Below are 16,146 nucleotides of genomic sequence, written 5' to 3'. Positions count from 1 at the left end.
TGTGTGGAGATGTGATAAGTGATCAGCTCTGGATGCACTGGCAACAAGTATGTCATCCAAATCAACAAAAAGACACTCTTAAGTCCTTTAGCACAGAGTTCATTTGTGACAGGAAAACTTGTGCTGCGTTTTTCAGCCCAAACGGCATGGGCAGAAATTCAAATAAGCCAAATGGGGTTAAAACAGCAGCTTTGGGAATGTCCTCAGTGCATCCAGGCACCCGACGATAGACCCTGACAAAGTCCACTTCAGAAAAAATTATCTTTCTGGCTAAATGTGCTGAAAAGTCTTTAATATGTGGTGGTGCATGTACTAGACAAAGTCATCCTGGAGAACATACTGGGGGTACAGAGTCGTGACCATAATGGGGGTACAGGGTCTTTTGTATCCAGATGCTGGTAGTTCTTAAAACCTATTAACATTCCTTTGGCGCACAGGAAGTAGGCACAGAGCAGCGGTCTAGCAACTTCAGCCAAGACAAAGTCCCAGGTGTAGTGTCCTCCACTGAAGCAGAGTGTCACGCATCCTGTCCCGTAAATCCAGATTCTGCTGCTGTTTGTGGCCTCCAGTGAGGGTCCGTCCCTCTCAGCCTTATAATCGATGGGCAATGTTGACAGTACACTCACTTGAGTACCTGTGTCACAAAGGAAGTGTCACTCTGGAAAATTGTCCCTAATGAACAATGGACAACCCTGACAGCTGGAACACACTGTGTTCTCAGACCTCTGATATCCCAATGCGCTAGCCCTGTTCAAGCTGCATGGCAGTCAGCACTCTTGGCGATCGTGCCAAAGCGTGTGTGGTAAATCATAGGCTCGACATTGTCTGGTTTGGATTTGTGGGTGTGAGTCTGCTGGCGGCTCTGCTGATAGGACGTATTGAGGCTATGAATGGATGAGGAATGATGCACCTCTGCTTGGCTGAGTGTAGACTGTCGGCCATTTTAGCAAGCTCCCTATAGTTCTCCACGGGTGTATGAGGGAGGGATGTGCAAACTTGATCAGGCATTGGTTGCAGAAAGAGTTCCTTAAAAATAAAACAAGGATGGTGATCGTCCAGGGGAGATAGTTTGTGGCCCATCAGTTCTGAAGGCCTAGCATCATGCAGTCCAGGCAAGGACAGCAACTGTTAGGCGTGCTCAGACTCAGACAGTCCAACAGTCTGCAATAGGTGAGTTTTCATAGTGGCGTATTTATCACATGCAGGTAGACTCACCACTCTGGCTGCAGTGGAACTACTTAGTGTTGCTACGACATAGTAAAATTTGGTATTGTCCACGGTGATTTCTTGCAGCATGAACTGGGCTTCTGTCCGTGCAAACCATGGGTTACCACGCTGCTCCCAACACTCTAGCAACTTCAAAGCGACTGTGTTGGTCAACATGTTGAGTTTCTCTGGAATTGTCCGAGAGCGTTGGGGTCACCAATGTAGGATTTTGTGAATAAAACATGCAAGAGTTGTTTTACGTGTTTGACAAAAGCCGCAGCCTTTTACTTCCATTACAAGCAAACCGAAAGCAGTCGCCTTACACTCATGACATTACATCAGACGTTATCTCTTCAAGCGAACACAACAACTCAATGAGGTTGTTTGTGAATTATGTAGAACAGTTTCTATTATGAACAATATGTGTCATCCGTCACCCGTTACATTACCCTGCAATATCATTGCACCAAGCCCACCCATCTCATTGAAAATAATGGTGAATATTTGGACTACTACCCTATGCTCTAAAATTGTTGATGAAAATTGTTTTTACTGTAATTAAATAAAAAAATAACTTTATTTGTTGCTTTAAATGGATTTGAATAATTTTTGCAAGTACTTGTCACTGCTTTGAATTTGCAGCTCCTATTTTCTTTCACTGTGCACCGTAAATCAAAGTTCTTTATAGATTTAAGTAATGGCTGGAAAGGGAAAGAATCACTGGTGATGTGCTCTGGGAGCTGGGGGACAGTAAACCAAAAAAGTTTGGGAACCACAAGCTAATGTATGCATTTTGTATTTGAAAAATACATCAGAAACATCAATGATCTGTAATATTCTTTATATAAATGTTTTCATTTGTGGTGCATTTCCTGCCATCTGAATCACAAGGTTAGTCATCAGTGAAGATACATTAGAGAAAGTGCTGGAACCAAGAAAACAAAATGTGCGTAGTCAGGGTCCCATAAATGATATAATATGCAATGCTGCTCCTCATGAACTAGGCCTAGTACAACCTGCTTCATGAAATTACAGTTTCATCACTTCACAGTAATTTGAAAATAGCTTAAATTAAAAAGCCACTTCAGTTTAAACCTACCTGCCATGCATTTCCAGATTTTGACAGTATGCTTCAATAATTAAGGTGACAGACTTGTCTCTGCTAGCATTTACCAGTATTTTTTTTAGACTAAATTGAAAAGTTATTCACCAACTTATTGAATGCTACCTCCTTTCTGAATAAAAATGTTGACTAGTGAAATACTTAGTTTGTTTTTTGGACTCAGGATCAATCAAATACCTTAAACACATTGTTATCATCAGGTTCTCAGTGGGCCAGCTTTTCTAATGGCAGACATTGATATTTTCCACTGGGCATTCCTATTAGCCAACCATCCAAAAGGCACAACAACTGGTTGAAACAACTAGAGCAGTAGAGGCAAGGCTTGTTAGAACAGCTCCAGCATCCCAGATTCAATCCTGACCACTGGTGGTACCTGTGTGGAGATTTGTCCCTGTGACGGTGGAACAGGTGCTTCAGTTTCCTCCAGCGTATTAAAAATGAGATGGTTGAAAATGTACTCATCTTTTTTTCTCCAGTCCTGCAGAAGGGTCTCGGCCTGAAACATTGACTGTACCTTTTTCCATAGATGTTGCCTGGCCTGCTGAGTTCCTCCAGCATTTTGTGTGTGTAGGTTGGGAGGAGAATTGGCTTCTGTAAGTTAGATGAATGATAGAATCTGGCAGTGGTGTGATGGGGTCTCACTGGTGATATGGAAAGAAGAAAGTGGTTTGGGGTAATATTGATGTTAATAAACACACATCTTCAACAGCATGGATTCGATGGGCATCTTACATCCTAAGCTCTCTAAGTTTCAGGTAAACCATAAAATTTGTGAAATATTCTACACAAAACAAACATTGACTGTTGTAATAACATGGGCTGATCAAGAAGTTAAATAAATCTAAACTGACTGATTTAGTAAATATAATTAACTTGATACAGGAGTGAAATGTCATTTGAGTACATGACCTCAATGTTGGTGATGGGCCATAGGATTCAAAGTTTCAAGTTTGTGTCGTCCAGTGTCATATAATGACATGCTATTCTCTACATGAAATAGGGAGATTATGAAATTCTAACAAGTTTTATTTTCATCGATCCCTTCAGGCGGCATCAAATGTTTTATAAATTGTATTAAAAATTAATTTCAGAAACAATGTGGAATTTGTCACTGCTGCAACATGAGCACTGGATGAATTTCTAGTCATGTATTATGTAAATTTGCCTTTGACCAAAATATTAGAGTTTGTTCTGAACATTCACCTGGTTTCAATCACTTAAAAAGATACTGAACTCTGTGGCATTGAGTGAATGAGAATATTTAAAGGATTTCTTTGTGAGAACAAAAGCAGCAATGGTATGGATTTCAAGTGGTTTAGTTCTGCTGTTGGTTGAATGAAATGTGCAGTGTAGAGCTAACTAGGTACAGATCTCATTTCAGTAGTATTCTTAATTGACTTCAAAAAGAGAGTGCGGTAGGCATTTGGCTGAGAAACTCAGTGATAAAAGGAATCAGTGTATCTGTATCTCAGCAAATGGACACACCAAACTGGTGGCTAGGGATAACAGAGGGATGCACTTGTGGTGTAAAGAAGCGTCAGAGAAAATTGGTAAAGGTGAGAAATGGACTATTTGATGTGAATTAGGATCTGCCAGATTTTCCAGTACAGCACATTGCCCTGAGCAGCTTCTCATAGAATGCAAGTCCGTGGCCTCACATCACTAGTGTTTCCCTGGTCATAATGTTAAGCAGGAGGGGGTGAGGACAGGTATTTCTCTATAGTCACAAGAAATTTAGACACTGGCCACCTTCTCTTTCCCAGCACAGTCATTTGAAACAGTACAACTGAAGGAGTGATGAATCAGAAAGTGCAGCCACAATACACCTTGTGCATATGTTATAAATGGTGGCAACTGTAAACTGCAACAATCATTTATATTAATAATTCAATAAATACTCAAGAGTTAATAGTTGAATGGATTTTTAAAAAGTATGTTAAAGAACAAGCAGAATAGAATGCTGCAGCCATTTTATCAGAAGACTCTGGTGAGAAATTTTACTGCTCATGGATCCCAAAATAATCAGTCAGGTACATGATCAAAGGCCAGTCATCATTTGCACAGGGTATTGGAGATCAATAGCCACTGAGGACTGATGGTTAGACAGACAGGCTATTGGAGATTAATAACGCAAACAACAGGAATTCTGCAGATGCTGGAAATTCAAGCAACACACATCAAAGTTGCTGGTGAACGCAGCAGGCCAGGCAGCATCTCTAGGAAGAGGTACAGTCGATGTTTCAGGCCGAGACCCTTCGTCAGGACTAACTGAAGGAAGAGTGAGTAAGGGATTTGAAAATTGGAGGGGGAGGAGGAGATCCAAAATGATAGGAGAAGACAGGAGGGGGAGAGATGGACCCAAGAGCTGGACAGTTGATTGGCAAAAGGGATACGAGAGGATCATGGGACAGGAGGTCCGGGAAAAAAGACAAGTGGGGGGGGGGGGGGGGGGACCCAGAGGATGGGCAAGGGGTATATTCAGAGGGACAGAGGGAGAAAAAGGAGAGTGAGAGAAAGAATGTGTGTATAAAAATAAGTAACAGATGGGGTACGAGGTGGAGGTAGGGCATTAGCGGAAGTTAGAGAAGTCGATGTTCATGCCATCAGGTTGGAGGCTACCCAGACGGAATATAAGGTGTTGTTCCTCCAACCTGAGTATGGCTTCATCTTTACAGTAGAGGAGGCCGTGGATAGACATGTCAGAATGGGAATGGGATGTGGAATTAAAATGTGTGGCCACTGGGAGACCCTGCTTTCTCTGGCGGACAGAGCGTAGGTGTTCAGCAAAGTGGTCTCCCAGTCTGCGTCGGGTCTCGCCAATATATAAAAGGCCACATCGGGAGCACCGGACGCAGTATACCACCCCAGCCGACTCACAGGTGAAGTGTCACCTCACTTGGAAGGACTGTTTGGGGCCCTGAATGGTGGTAAGGGAGGAAGTGTAAGGGCATGTGTAGTACTTGTTCCGCTTACAAGGATAAGTGCCAGGAGGGAGATCAGTGGGGAGGGATGGGGGGGACGAATGGACAATGGAGTCGCGTATGGAGCGATCCCTGCGGAAAGCAGTGAGGGTGGGGAGGAAAAGATGTGCTTAGTGGTGGGATCCCGTTGGAGGTGGCGGAAGTTACGGAGAATAATATGTTGGACCCGGAGGCTGGTGGGGTGTTGGTGAGGACCAGGGGAACCCTATTCCTAGTGGGGTGGCGGGAGGATGGAGTGAGAGCAGATGTACGTGAAATGGGGGAGATGCGTTTGAGAGCAGAGTTGATGGTGGAGGAAGGGAAGCCCCTTTCTTTAAAAAAGGAGGTCATCTCCCTCGTCCTAGAATGAAAAGCCTCATCCTGAGAGCAGATGCGGCGGAGACGGAGGAATCGCGAGAAGGGGATGGCGTTTTTTGCAAGAGACAGGGTGAGAAGAGGAATAGTCCAGATAGCTGTGAGAGCTAGTAGGCTTATAGTAGACATCAGTGGATAAGCTGTCTCCAGAGACAGAGACAGAAAGATCTAGAAAGGGGAGGGAGGTGTCGGAAATGGACCAAGTAAACTTGAGGGCAGGGTGAAAGTTGGAGGCAAAGTTAATAAAGTCAACGAGTTCTGCCTGCGTGCAGGAAGCAGCGCCAATGCAGTCGTCGATGTAGCGAAGGAAAAGTGGGGGACAGATACCAGAATAGGCACGGAACATAGATTGTTCCACAAACCCAACAAAAAGGCAGGCATAGCCAGGACCCATACGGGTGCCCATAGCTACACCTTTAGTTTGGAGGAAGTGGGAGGAGCCAAATGAGAAATTATTAAGAGTAAGGACTAATTCCGCTAGACGGAGCAGAGTGGTGGTAGAGGGGAACTGATTAGGTCTGGAATCCAAAAAGAAGCGTAGAGCTTTGAGACCTTCCTGATGGGGGATGGAAGTATATAGGGACTGGACATCCATGGTGAAAATAAAGCGGTGGGGGCCAGGGAACTTAAAATCATCGAAAAGTTTAAGAGCGTGAGAAGTGTCACGAACATCGGTCGGAAGGGATTGAACAAGGGGGGATAAAACCGTGTCGAGGTATGCAGAAACGAGTTCGGTGGGGCAGAAGCAAGCTGAGACAATAGGTCGGCCAGGACAGGCAGGTTTGTGGATCTTGGGTAGGAGGTAGAAACGGGAAGTGCGGGGTGTGGGAACTATAAGGTTGGTAGCAGTAGATGGGAGATCCCCTGAGCGGATAAAGTCGGTGATGGTGTGGGAGACAATGGCCTGGTGCTCCTTAGTGGGGTCACGATCGAGGGGTAAATAAGAGGAGGTATCCGCGAGTTGTCGCTGTGCCTCGGCAAGGTAGAGGTCAGTACGCCAGACTACAACAGCACCCCCCTTATCGGGGGGTTTAATAATAAGGTTAGGATTAGTGCGGAGGGAGTGGAGAGCAGAGCGTTCCGAAGGAGTGAGGTTGGAATGGGAACAAGGTGCGGTGAAGTCAAGACGGTTGATGTCCCGTCGGCAGTTAGCAATAAAGAGATCCAGAGTGGGCAGAAGACCAGAGCGGGGTGTCCATGAAGAAGAGGAGGGTTGAAGACGGGAGAAGGGGTCATCGGTGGGGGTGGAAGAGCCCTTGCCGAAGAAGTAGGCTCCGAGATGGAGACGACGGAAGAAAAGTTCCGCATCGTGGCGAATGCGGAACTCGCTGAGGTGTGGGCGAAGGGGGACAAAGGTGAGGCCCTTACTCGCAATTCCTCCGTCTCCGCCGCATCTGCTCTCAGGATGAGGCTTTTCATTCTAGGACGAGGGAAATGTCCTTTTTTAAAGAAAGGGGCTTCCCTTCCTCCACTATCAACTCTGCTCTTAAACGCATCTCCCCCATTTCACGTACATCTGCTCTCACTCCATCCTCCCGCCACCCCACTAGGAATAGGGTTCCCCTGGTCCTCACCTACCACCCCACCAGCCTCCGGGTCCAACATATTATTCTCCGTAACTTCCGCCACCTCCAACGGGATCCCACCACTAAGCACATCTTTCCCTCCCCCCCTCTGCATTCCGCAGGGATCGCTCCCTACGCAACTCCCTTGTCCATTCGTCCCCCCCCCCCATCCCTCCCCACTGATCTCCCTCCTGGCACTTATCCGTGTAAGCGGAACAGGTGCTACACATGCCCTTACACTTCCTCCCTTACCACCATTCATGGCCCCAAACAGTCCTTCCAGGTGAGGCGACACTTCACCTGTGAGTCGGCTGGGGTGGTATACTGCGTCCGGTGCTCCCGATGTGGCCTTTTATATATTGGCGAGACCCGACGCAAACTGGGAGACCGCTTTGCTGAACAGTTACGCTCTGTCCGCCAGAGAAAGCAGGATCTCCCAGTGGCCACACATTTTAATTCCACATCCTATTCCCATTCCGACATGTCTATCCACGGTCTCCTCTACTGTAAAGATGAAGCCACACTCAGGTTGGGGGAACAACACCTTATATTCCGTCTGGGTAGCCTCCCACCTGATGGCATGAACATCGACTTCTCTAACTTCCGCTAATGCCCTACCTCCACCTCGTACCCCATCTGTTACTTATTTTTATACACACATTCTTTCTCTCACTCTCCTTTTTCTCCCTCTGTCCCTCTGAATATACCTCTTGCCCATCCTCTGGGTCCCCCCCCCTTTGTCTTTCTTCCCGGACCTCCTGTCCCATGATCCTCTCATATCCCTTTTGCTAATCACCTGTCCAGCTCTTGGCTCCATCCCTCCCCCTCCTGTCTTCTCCTACCATTTTAGATCTCCCCCTCCCCCTCCAACTTTCAAATCTCTTACTCACTCTTCCTTCAGTTAGTCCTGACGAAGGGTCTCGGCCTGAAACGTCGACTGCACCTCTTCCTAGAGATGCTGCCTGGCCTGCTGCATTCACCAGCAACTTTGATGTGTGTTGATTGGAGATTAATAGGTTGGTCATATAGCCCTTTGGAAATTGTTGGTTAGTGGACAAATCATTGAAGACCACTGAGGATGCGGAGGTTTGATCATTGAAGCAATTGCATGATGGGGTTAATTGGTCAGGTCAAAAGTGATGATAAGAAAATGGTTTAAAGGATGATCTACCTGGAAAATGATGAAACCTTTGGATCGCCACACAGTAAGTGAGATTATGTTGAGCCCACATTTACCAATACTGATGAAGATCGCAGCTTTCCTGTCAGCCCTTACTTTGTTGTGAAATTCCAGCTCTTCATGGGTCTTCTGAACACAGGATTTTGAATAAATGATTTTAAAATGTGCTGACTATACTGTTACATCACATGCATGAGCCTAGAAGCCTCTCCATGTACAACATGTATACTCAAGCCCTGGAACAAAAGTCCAGTTAAGTAGCCAATCGAAAGTTCAATCCCTAGCCCATGAAAGTGTTGTGCGACCCAACAGATTTTGTTATGACTCTCTATTTCTCACTAAGCAAAAATTCTCTTCAGTCCCCGTTTGAGAATTGATGAAAACTAGGTTAGGGATAGATATTATATTTATTTTGCAGCTTTTTATCCATGTAAGCAGATACCATAATACTGTACTTTGGAAGTGCTTAATTTGTTATCTATTATAATTAACACAGTCCCAAGCACCTAATAGCCAACAGGACCTTTTCCCCCCAAGAGTCAAAAGTATCTGTTGCTATTAATTAAAGTATTAAAAGGAAAAGAAAAGTTTATTAGCCAATGTAAACTGTAAAAATGCTGGATATGTTAGCAGGCCTACTGAAACCCAGCTGCTCTGCAGGGAGTAAATTAAATGTAGTTCCAAAGCATTCTTTCATTCTCTCTAGGGAACTGGTTGCACATACCAAAATGTTCTGAGATATGCCTCAGGATGGCATGAAGGTATTTCCTAAATATGTTCTTGCACTCTCCACTGACTTGTTCTCATTTACTGTTTGGTCGTACTGTGGCCATCTGGTAGTGAGGGGATACCCTCCTCTCTTAGTAGGAGTAATTCTATGTCGGAATTCTCTCCTTTTACAATCAAAGAACTGGTTGAAAGGTAGACCTGAGCAACAGGATGGTCACAGACTATCAAGTTGCCTTTCACTGTGGTCTGGCAGTCTGGCCACCTCTGTGAAATGTGTACGTGGAAAAAAGTGGTTGCAGGTCCACTTTGAGTATCTACTCTTCAAATTGTGGTTGCACTTTAGGGCATACTGTGGGCATCTAATGTGGTGGGGGGGGGGTGGTTAGCTCAGTTGATAGACATTCTCACTAGACATCTACGCTTGGCTAAGACAGCCATTCAATATCCAGATAGGAGCTGTTTGGACAGCTGAGGGTGAGCTGGGACATCTGCTCATGCTGACTATCTGACCCTCTTCCAAGGTTATATTAACGTCTGAAGAGGCAGCATGCAATGTCTGGGGCCAGCAGGTACTGCAAGGATTGAAGTGCATCCCAAATCCTGAGAAAAGCATTTAAAATGAAGTCATATAAAGAACAATGGGGCCTGTGAAATAAAGACAAAGAAAAGAAAGTGTCTCCAGAGTAAGATTACAAATTGGTGTCTTATGCAGCTCTAAATGACACAATGCAGTTCCACCTACTGATAAGCAGCAGACCCGGATGCTGCCCGTGGAACAGCTCCCAAATGTCTCCCATGTGCAGAATTTTAGGAAACTTTATTGAAGACAATTCTAAAAGATTATTCCGGTTTAAGATGTGTTGGGTGAAACACAGCAACGCCCTGCTGGCAGCAAACAAGATTATTAACCACTCTAGGAAGAGGTGCAGTCGACGTTTCAGGCCGAGACCCTCCTGACGAAGGGTCTCAGCCTGAAACGTTGACTGCACCTCTTCCTAGAGATGCTGCCTGGCCTGCTGCGTTCACCAGCAACTTTGATGTGTGTTGCTTGAATTTCCAGCATCTGCAGAATTCCTGTTGTTTACTAACCGCTCTATTAATCACACTTTTTATTGAAAACCATCACTGTAAGTAACTTGCTTTTTGGAGTTCAGCTTTTGAACTGCCCATACGACCTGGGATCTTTGCAGTGTAAACTGAAGTCTCAAAGGTGCAAGACGGTTGCGGTGTCGTGTGTGTGGCTCAAATCGAGGTGTTGGGGCCAGGACCTGGGCCTGGGCCTGAGAGCGGGGAACGAGCCAATGTTTGCCCAGTGCTGGAGTGGACCTGGAGCTGATTTGAAATGACAGATCTGAGGTGAGGCAAGGTGAGGCCAGCTGAGGCTAGGTAGAGGTGAGGCGATGGGGCCTGTGCCCCAGAGGGAGGAATGAGCTGACGTTTGACTGATTTAAGTGCCGGGCCAGATTGAAAAGTTAGGGTATGGGCAAAATCAAAGCAGCAGGGCCTGGGTCTGAGACCAAGGAACAAGCTAAGGTTTGGCTAATCTAAGCAGCAGGCACTGGCGCACCTGAGGGGTGTGTGCTTAGCCCACTGCCCTACCCTCTATATACACATGACTGTGTGGCTAGGCATAGGTCAAATACCATCTATAAATTTGCTGATGATGTAACCATTGTTGGTAGAATCTCAGGTGGTGCGAGAGAGCGTACAGGAGTGAGATATGCCAACTAGTGGAGTGGTGCCACAGCAACAACCTGGCACTCAACGTCAGTAAGACGAAAGAGCTGATTGTGGACTTCAGGAAGGGTAAGACGAAGGAACACATACCAATCCTCATAGAGGGATCAGAAGTAGAGAGAGTGAGCAGTTTCAAGTTCCTGGGTGTCAAGATCTCTGAGGATCTAACCTGGTCCCAACATATCGTTGCAGTTATAAAGAAGGCAAGACAGTGGCTATACTTCATAGGTCCTGGACTTATTTCCTGGCATAATTTACATATTACTATTTAACTATTTATGGTTTTATTACTATTTATTATTCATGGTGCAACTGTAATGAAAACCAATTTCCCCCGGGATCAATAAAGTATGACTATGACTATGATTAGGAATTTGAAGAGATTTGGCATATCAACAATAATACTCAAAAGCTTCTATAGATGTACCATGGAGAGCATTCTATCAGGCTGCATCATTGTCTGGTATGGCCGGGGGGGCGGGGGAACTACTGCACAGGACCAAAAGAAGCTGCAGAGGGTTGTAATTTGGTTGGCTACATCTTGGGTACTAGCCTACAAAGTACCCAGGGCATCTTCAAAGAGCCGTGTCTCAGAAAGGCAGCGTCCATTTTTAAGGACCTCCAGCACCCAGGACATGCCCTTTTCTCACTGTTACCATCAGGTAGGAGATACAGAAGCCTGAAGGTACACACTCAGTGATTCAGGAACAGCTTCTTCCCCTTTGCCATCCAATTCCTAACTGGACTTTGAAGCTTTGGATACCACCTCGCTTTTTTTTAATATACAGTATTTCTGTTTTTGCATATTTTTTAATAATCTATTCCAGTGGTCCCCAATCTCCGGGCCGCGAAGCATGCAGGGGTGCAGTGGTAGCCGGGATGCACCCAGCACATCTTTTTAAAAAAAGCCAAAATAAACAAGCTAATTAATTAGGTGCCGGGCAGCACCTAATTAATCAGCTTGTTTATTTCGGCTTTTTTCTTAAAGATGTGCTGGGTGCATCCCAGCTACCGCTGCACCACTGCATGCTTCGCAGTAATGTATCTGTCTGCAGCCCGGAGGTTGGGGACCACTGATCTATTCAATAGACGTAATTGATTTACTTGTTTATTTATTATGTTTTATTTTATTTTTTTTCCCTCTCTCTGCTAGATTATGTATTATATTGAACTGCTGCTGCTAAGTTAACAAATTTCACGTCACATGCCGGTGATAATAAACCTGATTCTGATGCTAGATTGAAAACCTCTGTGTTCGGGCTGGAGATGAGGAACCGGCCAGAGTTCATCTCACTGCTCAGCAAGATTTACTTGTCTTGGTGCTGAACTGAGGTTGTGGTCTGCAAGTAATGGACTCCAGGACTGGCTGCAACGATGACCGGCTTTGTGGCTGTGAATTCACTTTTTTGTTCTGAATGTTATTTGCTTACTTTTTATTGTTTATATGATTTGATTTTTTTTGCACATTGGGTGTTTGACGGTCTGTTTTAATGGGCTCTATTGGTTTTCTTTGTTTTGTGGCTGTAAGGAGACTAATCTCAAGGTAGTATATCGTATACATATTTTGATATCAATATACTTTAAACTTTGAGATACATAAAAGATCATTAACATCAAGAATATTCAACTAAGCGCACGCGCGGCCTCTCTAGTGAATGATATCTGTAATCTGTCAAGTAGGGGACCGTACACAATTCTGATTTGATGGAGACGGACGTCAGAGCACGGAGGAACATCTGGAAAACTTCTGAAATGCCCGCTTCACTGCCGCTGCAACTGTGTGGTAACCGGAATCTCCGGAGCAGAAGGCCCCGAATCCTCGGTTTTGCTCGTTTCAGCGGCCGGGGCTAGGTCGAAGGCGCTCGGGAGGCTGTATCGGAGGGGCTGGTCGGAGGCTCAAGGTTTTCGGATGGATGGACTCAGTGTCGGCTGTGGTCGGCTGCTTCCAAGGTATCAGCAAGTTGATGGTGCCTGGAGATTTATGGCAGGGAGTTTCTCCCTTTTGCCGCCTGCTATCGGGGACTTGGGAGTTGATCGACTCAGGGACTTTGAGACATTTTTTTACCGTGCCCATGGTTTGTTCTTCATCAAATTATGGTATTACTTTGCACTGCTGTAACTATATGTTATAATTATGTAATTCTGTCAGTGTTAGTATTTGGTGTGTCCTGTTTTCTGTGATATCACTCTGGAGAAACATTGTATCATTTCTTAATGCATGCATGTATTTCTAAATGACAATAAAAGAGGACTGAGTGTTCTCATAATCTAAACAAAAGTGCAATCATAACATTACTACATCTTAAATATTAAAAAGTGGTGAGAAGAAAACAACATTTAGCAGACAATGCAAGTGAAGTAATTTTTGTTGCTTTAATTCAATATTTATATATGGTAATTCTTATAGAAGGTACTGTATATTTAAAAAATGTAACTTGACTCTATGTCTGAATGCCCTTAGAATTAATTTAAAAAAGTAACTCTAACCATCAGCTGTGGCTCAGACAGGATTTATCATTGGACTTCAGTTGACTTCCAAACTATAAACATATTTAGTTTTTAAATGCATACTGGGGATAAATAATGGGGCATTAATTTTCTCCAGATATTCGTGAGCTACAGATTCAGCTCTGTTGAAATAGCAGCTACTGCAGTCTATTGCAAGATACCTAGCAAGGGGATAGAGGCCAGTAATAAGATGGGAACAACAGTTTCGGTTGGTGCTCATATCATACGGGAAAATCAGTTAGTTATTCCTTAGAAGGGGAGTCCAAGTCAGTTGTTCAGTAAGTTAGAGGCAGTGCGTATTGACTTTCATTATGCCTCACTATCTCAACAACCGAGCACACACGGATTAAGTCACATATGTGTGCCAAACCATCAAAGATTATATTTTCCCAAAAAGGCTAACATACCATGTATGATTTCTCTGCATTTGGTAATTAGATTGCTGCACAAAACATTGTTTGGGAATATTATAGTACATCAGAATATCACAAAAGCATTAAGCAGATCATCAGAAATCCCAGTGGTTTAAGTAGCAAGTCTGGGATATGAGCTCATTCTGATTGTCTATAGTTTTTTTTGAGATACAGCTAGGTTGCTCATATGTTACTATTGTATGACAAGTTGAACAGCTGTGTATGTACTTTTTATAACAAATACGAGATCTCAAAGGCATTCACCAACTTCCAATGGCAGGGCCAATGTGTCCCCATCCTCCCACTACCAAGAAATTGCAGTCAAAATTCAGATATTGTGGGCCAAGTGAATTAAATATACAAATACCTCACCCACTCCATCCTTCAGTTCCAGTACAGATAAAAGATGTTTTGAACCTGTGAGATTTTGAGGGGTTGGGAGGGAGGGTGCGGGGTAAGGAGTGGCAGTTTTGTTCCATTCCACCTAAAGGCACAGCACTCTTTTCAACAGTTACTTTTTATAAGCAGCTATATTTCATATATATAACATTATTTCAGTCTGACCAAAACAGCAACACAAAATACAGGATTAAATTTCAGAGAACCTACATAAATCCATCTTTTTGGCTAAGGCCACAAGTAAAAGGATTTTTTTCTCTTAGGTGTCACTGATTACGAACAGTACTGATGACCAGCACGCTCGGGAATTGCCAATCAGTCCAACACTTGAAGAAGGTAACTCTGATCAGTCTGCAGTTAATTTCACTTTGCGGGTCTCATATGAACGGATTAAGTCTCTTTGTGAAACCACACCATTTTCATCTTGAGAAAAAGCATATCCATCTGAAACAGAGAAAAATCACTACATATTACTAATGGCATATTGGTTCTGCTTCCACATCCTGTTAAACGAAGATTCTTACATTAAATATACTGTAACTCGTGGCAATCCAACACATGTGGTCATACTTGTTGCAGCTTGCTCCCCAGACTCGCTACTCAGAACTTCCACTCATCCAGACATAGTTATTCCAGATGCCAAGAGCTAACCCTATTCACCTGACTGGATCATGGGATGCCCAGCAAGTCCCAAGTACCAGTCTGAATCATGTGACGCATCCTGAGCTTCAACTGGCCCAGATTATTTTTGAAAGCTCACCCCAAAGGTTGTGAAACATTTTTAAGTGTCTGATAGAGAGAAGCATCTTACAAACTAGTCAAATAGGTACTACAAAAAAATGCAAAAATCAATAAAATTGTAAACACCAAAAGATGTCAATAAATAATTAAAATATTTTAAAAATAAATGGAACACTTACCTTTTGCCATAAAGTCAAAGAATTAGTAAGGCACCCTTCTACCAGTGTTCTGTGGTGTGAAACTAAGACTCAGATGTGAAGTTCACTGGGCCCTATGCTCACCATGTCTGTGCTCAGTGATAAGTACCGTTCATCTGAAACTCCTGTATTTGGTGGAACATGCAGAGAAGTCTGAGACAAACTTCGTTACAAAAGACTGATGACTATCAGCCAGCTTGACCCTGCCCAAATTAATACACAAGCTAGGAGAGTATGCTTTAACTATACAGGATAGTGGTGAGGCCACATCTGGAGTACTGCACACAATACGAGTCTCTTTCCTTCTTGATAGAGTGTTAACATGTTAGTTATCACTCAGAGGTTTACTAAAATAATACCCCACCTTATAACATAAGGTTCGATGGACTGTGCTTGTATCTGTCAGAGGATAATTGAGTGCTTGGGGACTTGATTGAAATGAACAAGATTGGTGGGAATGAGGGAGGGGGAGATATAAAAACTAGGGGTTAAATAGGAATAAATGTTTGGAACTCTTTTCTCCAAAAAGCAGCAACTATTTTTGAGGTAGAATTAGATAGCTTTTTGATAACAGAAGGCTGAAAGGTTACTGAGAACAGGCAGGAAACCTGAAAGGTTACGACCATATTGATTGGTGGAAAAGATTCTAAGTGCCTGCTCCTAATTAGTATAATGTCTGAGGTGGGGAAAACCACAAGGGAAAAGATGCTTTATGATATCAAAAATTTAAAATAAGTTAATGTATTTCTTTTCCGTCATGGTGGGGTCTGGAAGTGATCCATTTGAAACTTTCCAGATTAGTAAAAGGGAACTGCCAGTGACTAGTGGTGTTCTGCAAGAGTCGGTGTTGGGACGGCCTCTTTTCACATTATACGTCAGTGATCTGGATGACAGAATTGGTGGCTTTATGGTCAAGTTTGCAGACAATATAAAGATAGGTGGAAGGGCAGGTAGTGTTGAGGAAGCAGGGAGTTTGCAGAAAGATTTGGACAGATTATGAGAATGGACAAAGT

At 43.9% G+C, this 16,146-nt stretch overlaps 1 protein-coding gene across 4 annotated transcripts in view; it reads right to left on the bottom strand.

The window, feature by feature from the left end:
- Positions 1–13,248: 13,248 nt before the first annotated feature.
- Positions 13,249–16,146, bottom strand: part of atp8a2 (ATPase phospholipid transporting 8A2) — a 510,439-nt gene continuing 507,541 nt past the window's right edge. For 3 of the 4 annotated variants that reach the window (XM_072263012.1, XM_072263011.1, XM_072263013.1), the window contains one exon: positions 13,249–14,639. In XM_072263012.1, the coding sequence (XP_072119113.1) occupies positions 14,542–14,639 (98 nt within the window). In that variant the 3' untranslated portion in view covers positions 13,249–14,541. Of the gene's footprint in view, positions 14,640–15,115; positions 15,259–16,146 lie in introns of all 4 variants that reach the window. The other variant, XR_011886570.1, reaches the window with a different exon arrangement.

This window comes from Mobula birostris, chromosome 7, assembly GCF_030028105.1.
Source record: "Mobula birostris isolate sMobBir1 chromosome 7, sMobBir1.hap1, whole genome shotgun sequence".
Taxonomy (NCBI): Eukaryota; Metazoa; Chordata; class Chondrichthyes; order Myliobatiformes; family Myliobatidae; genus Mobula; species Mobula birostris.
Note: the sequence above shows the minus strand (reverse complement) of the source record. Positions and strands in the feature narration are given on the sequence as shown.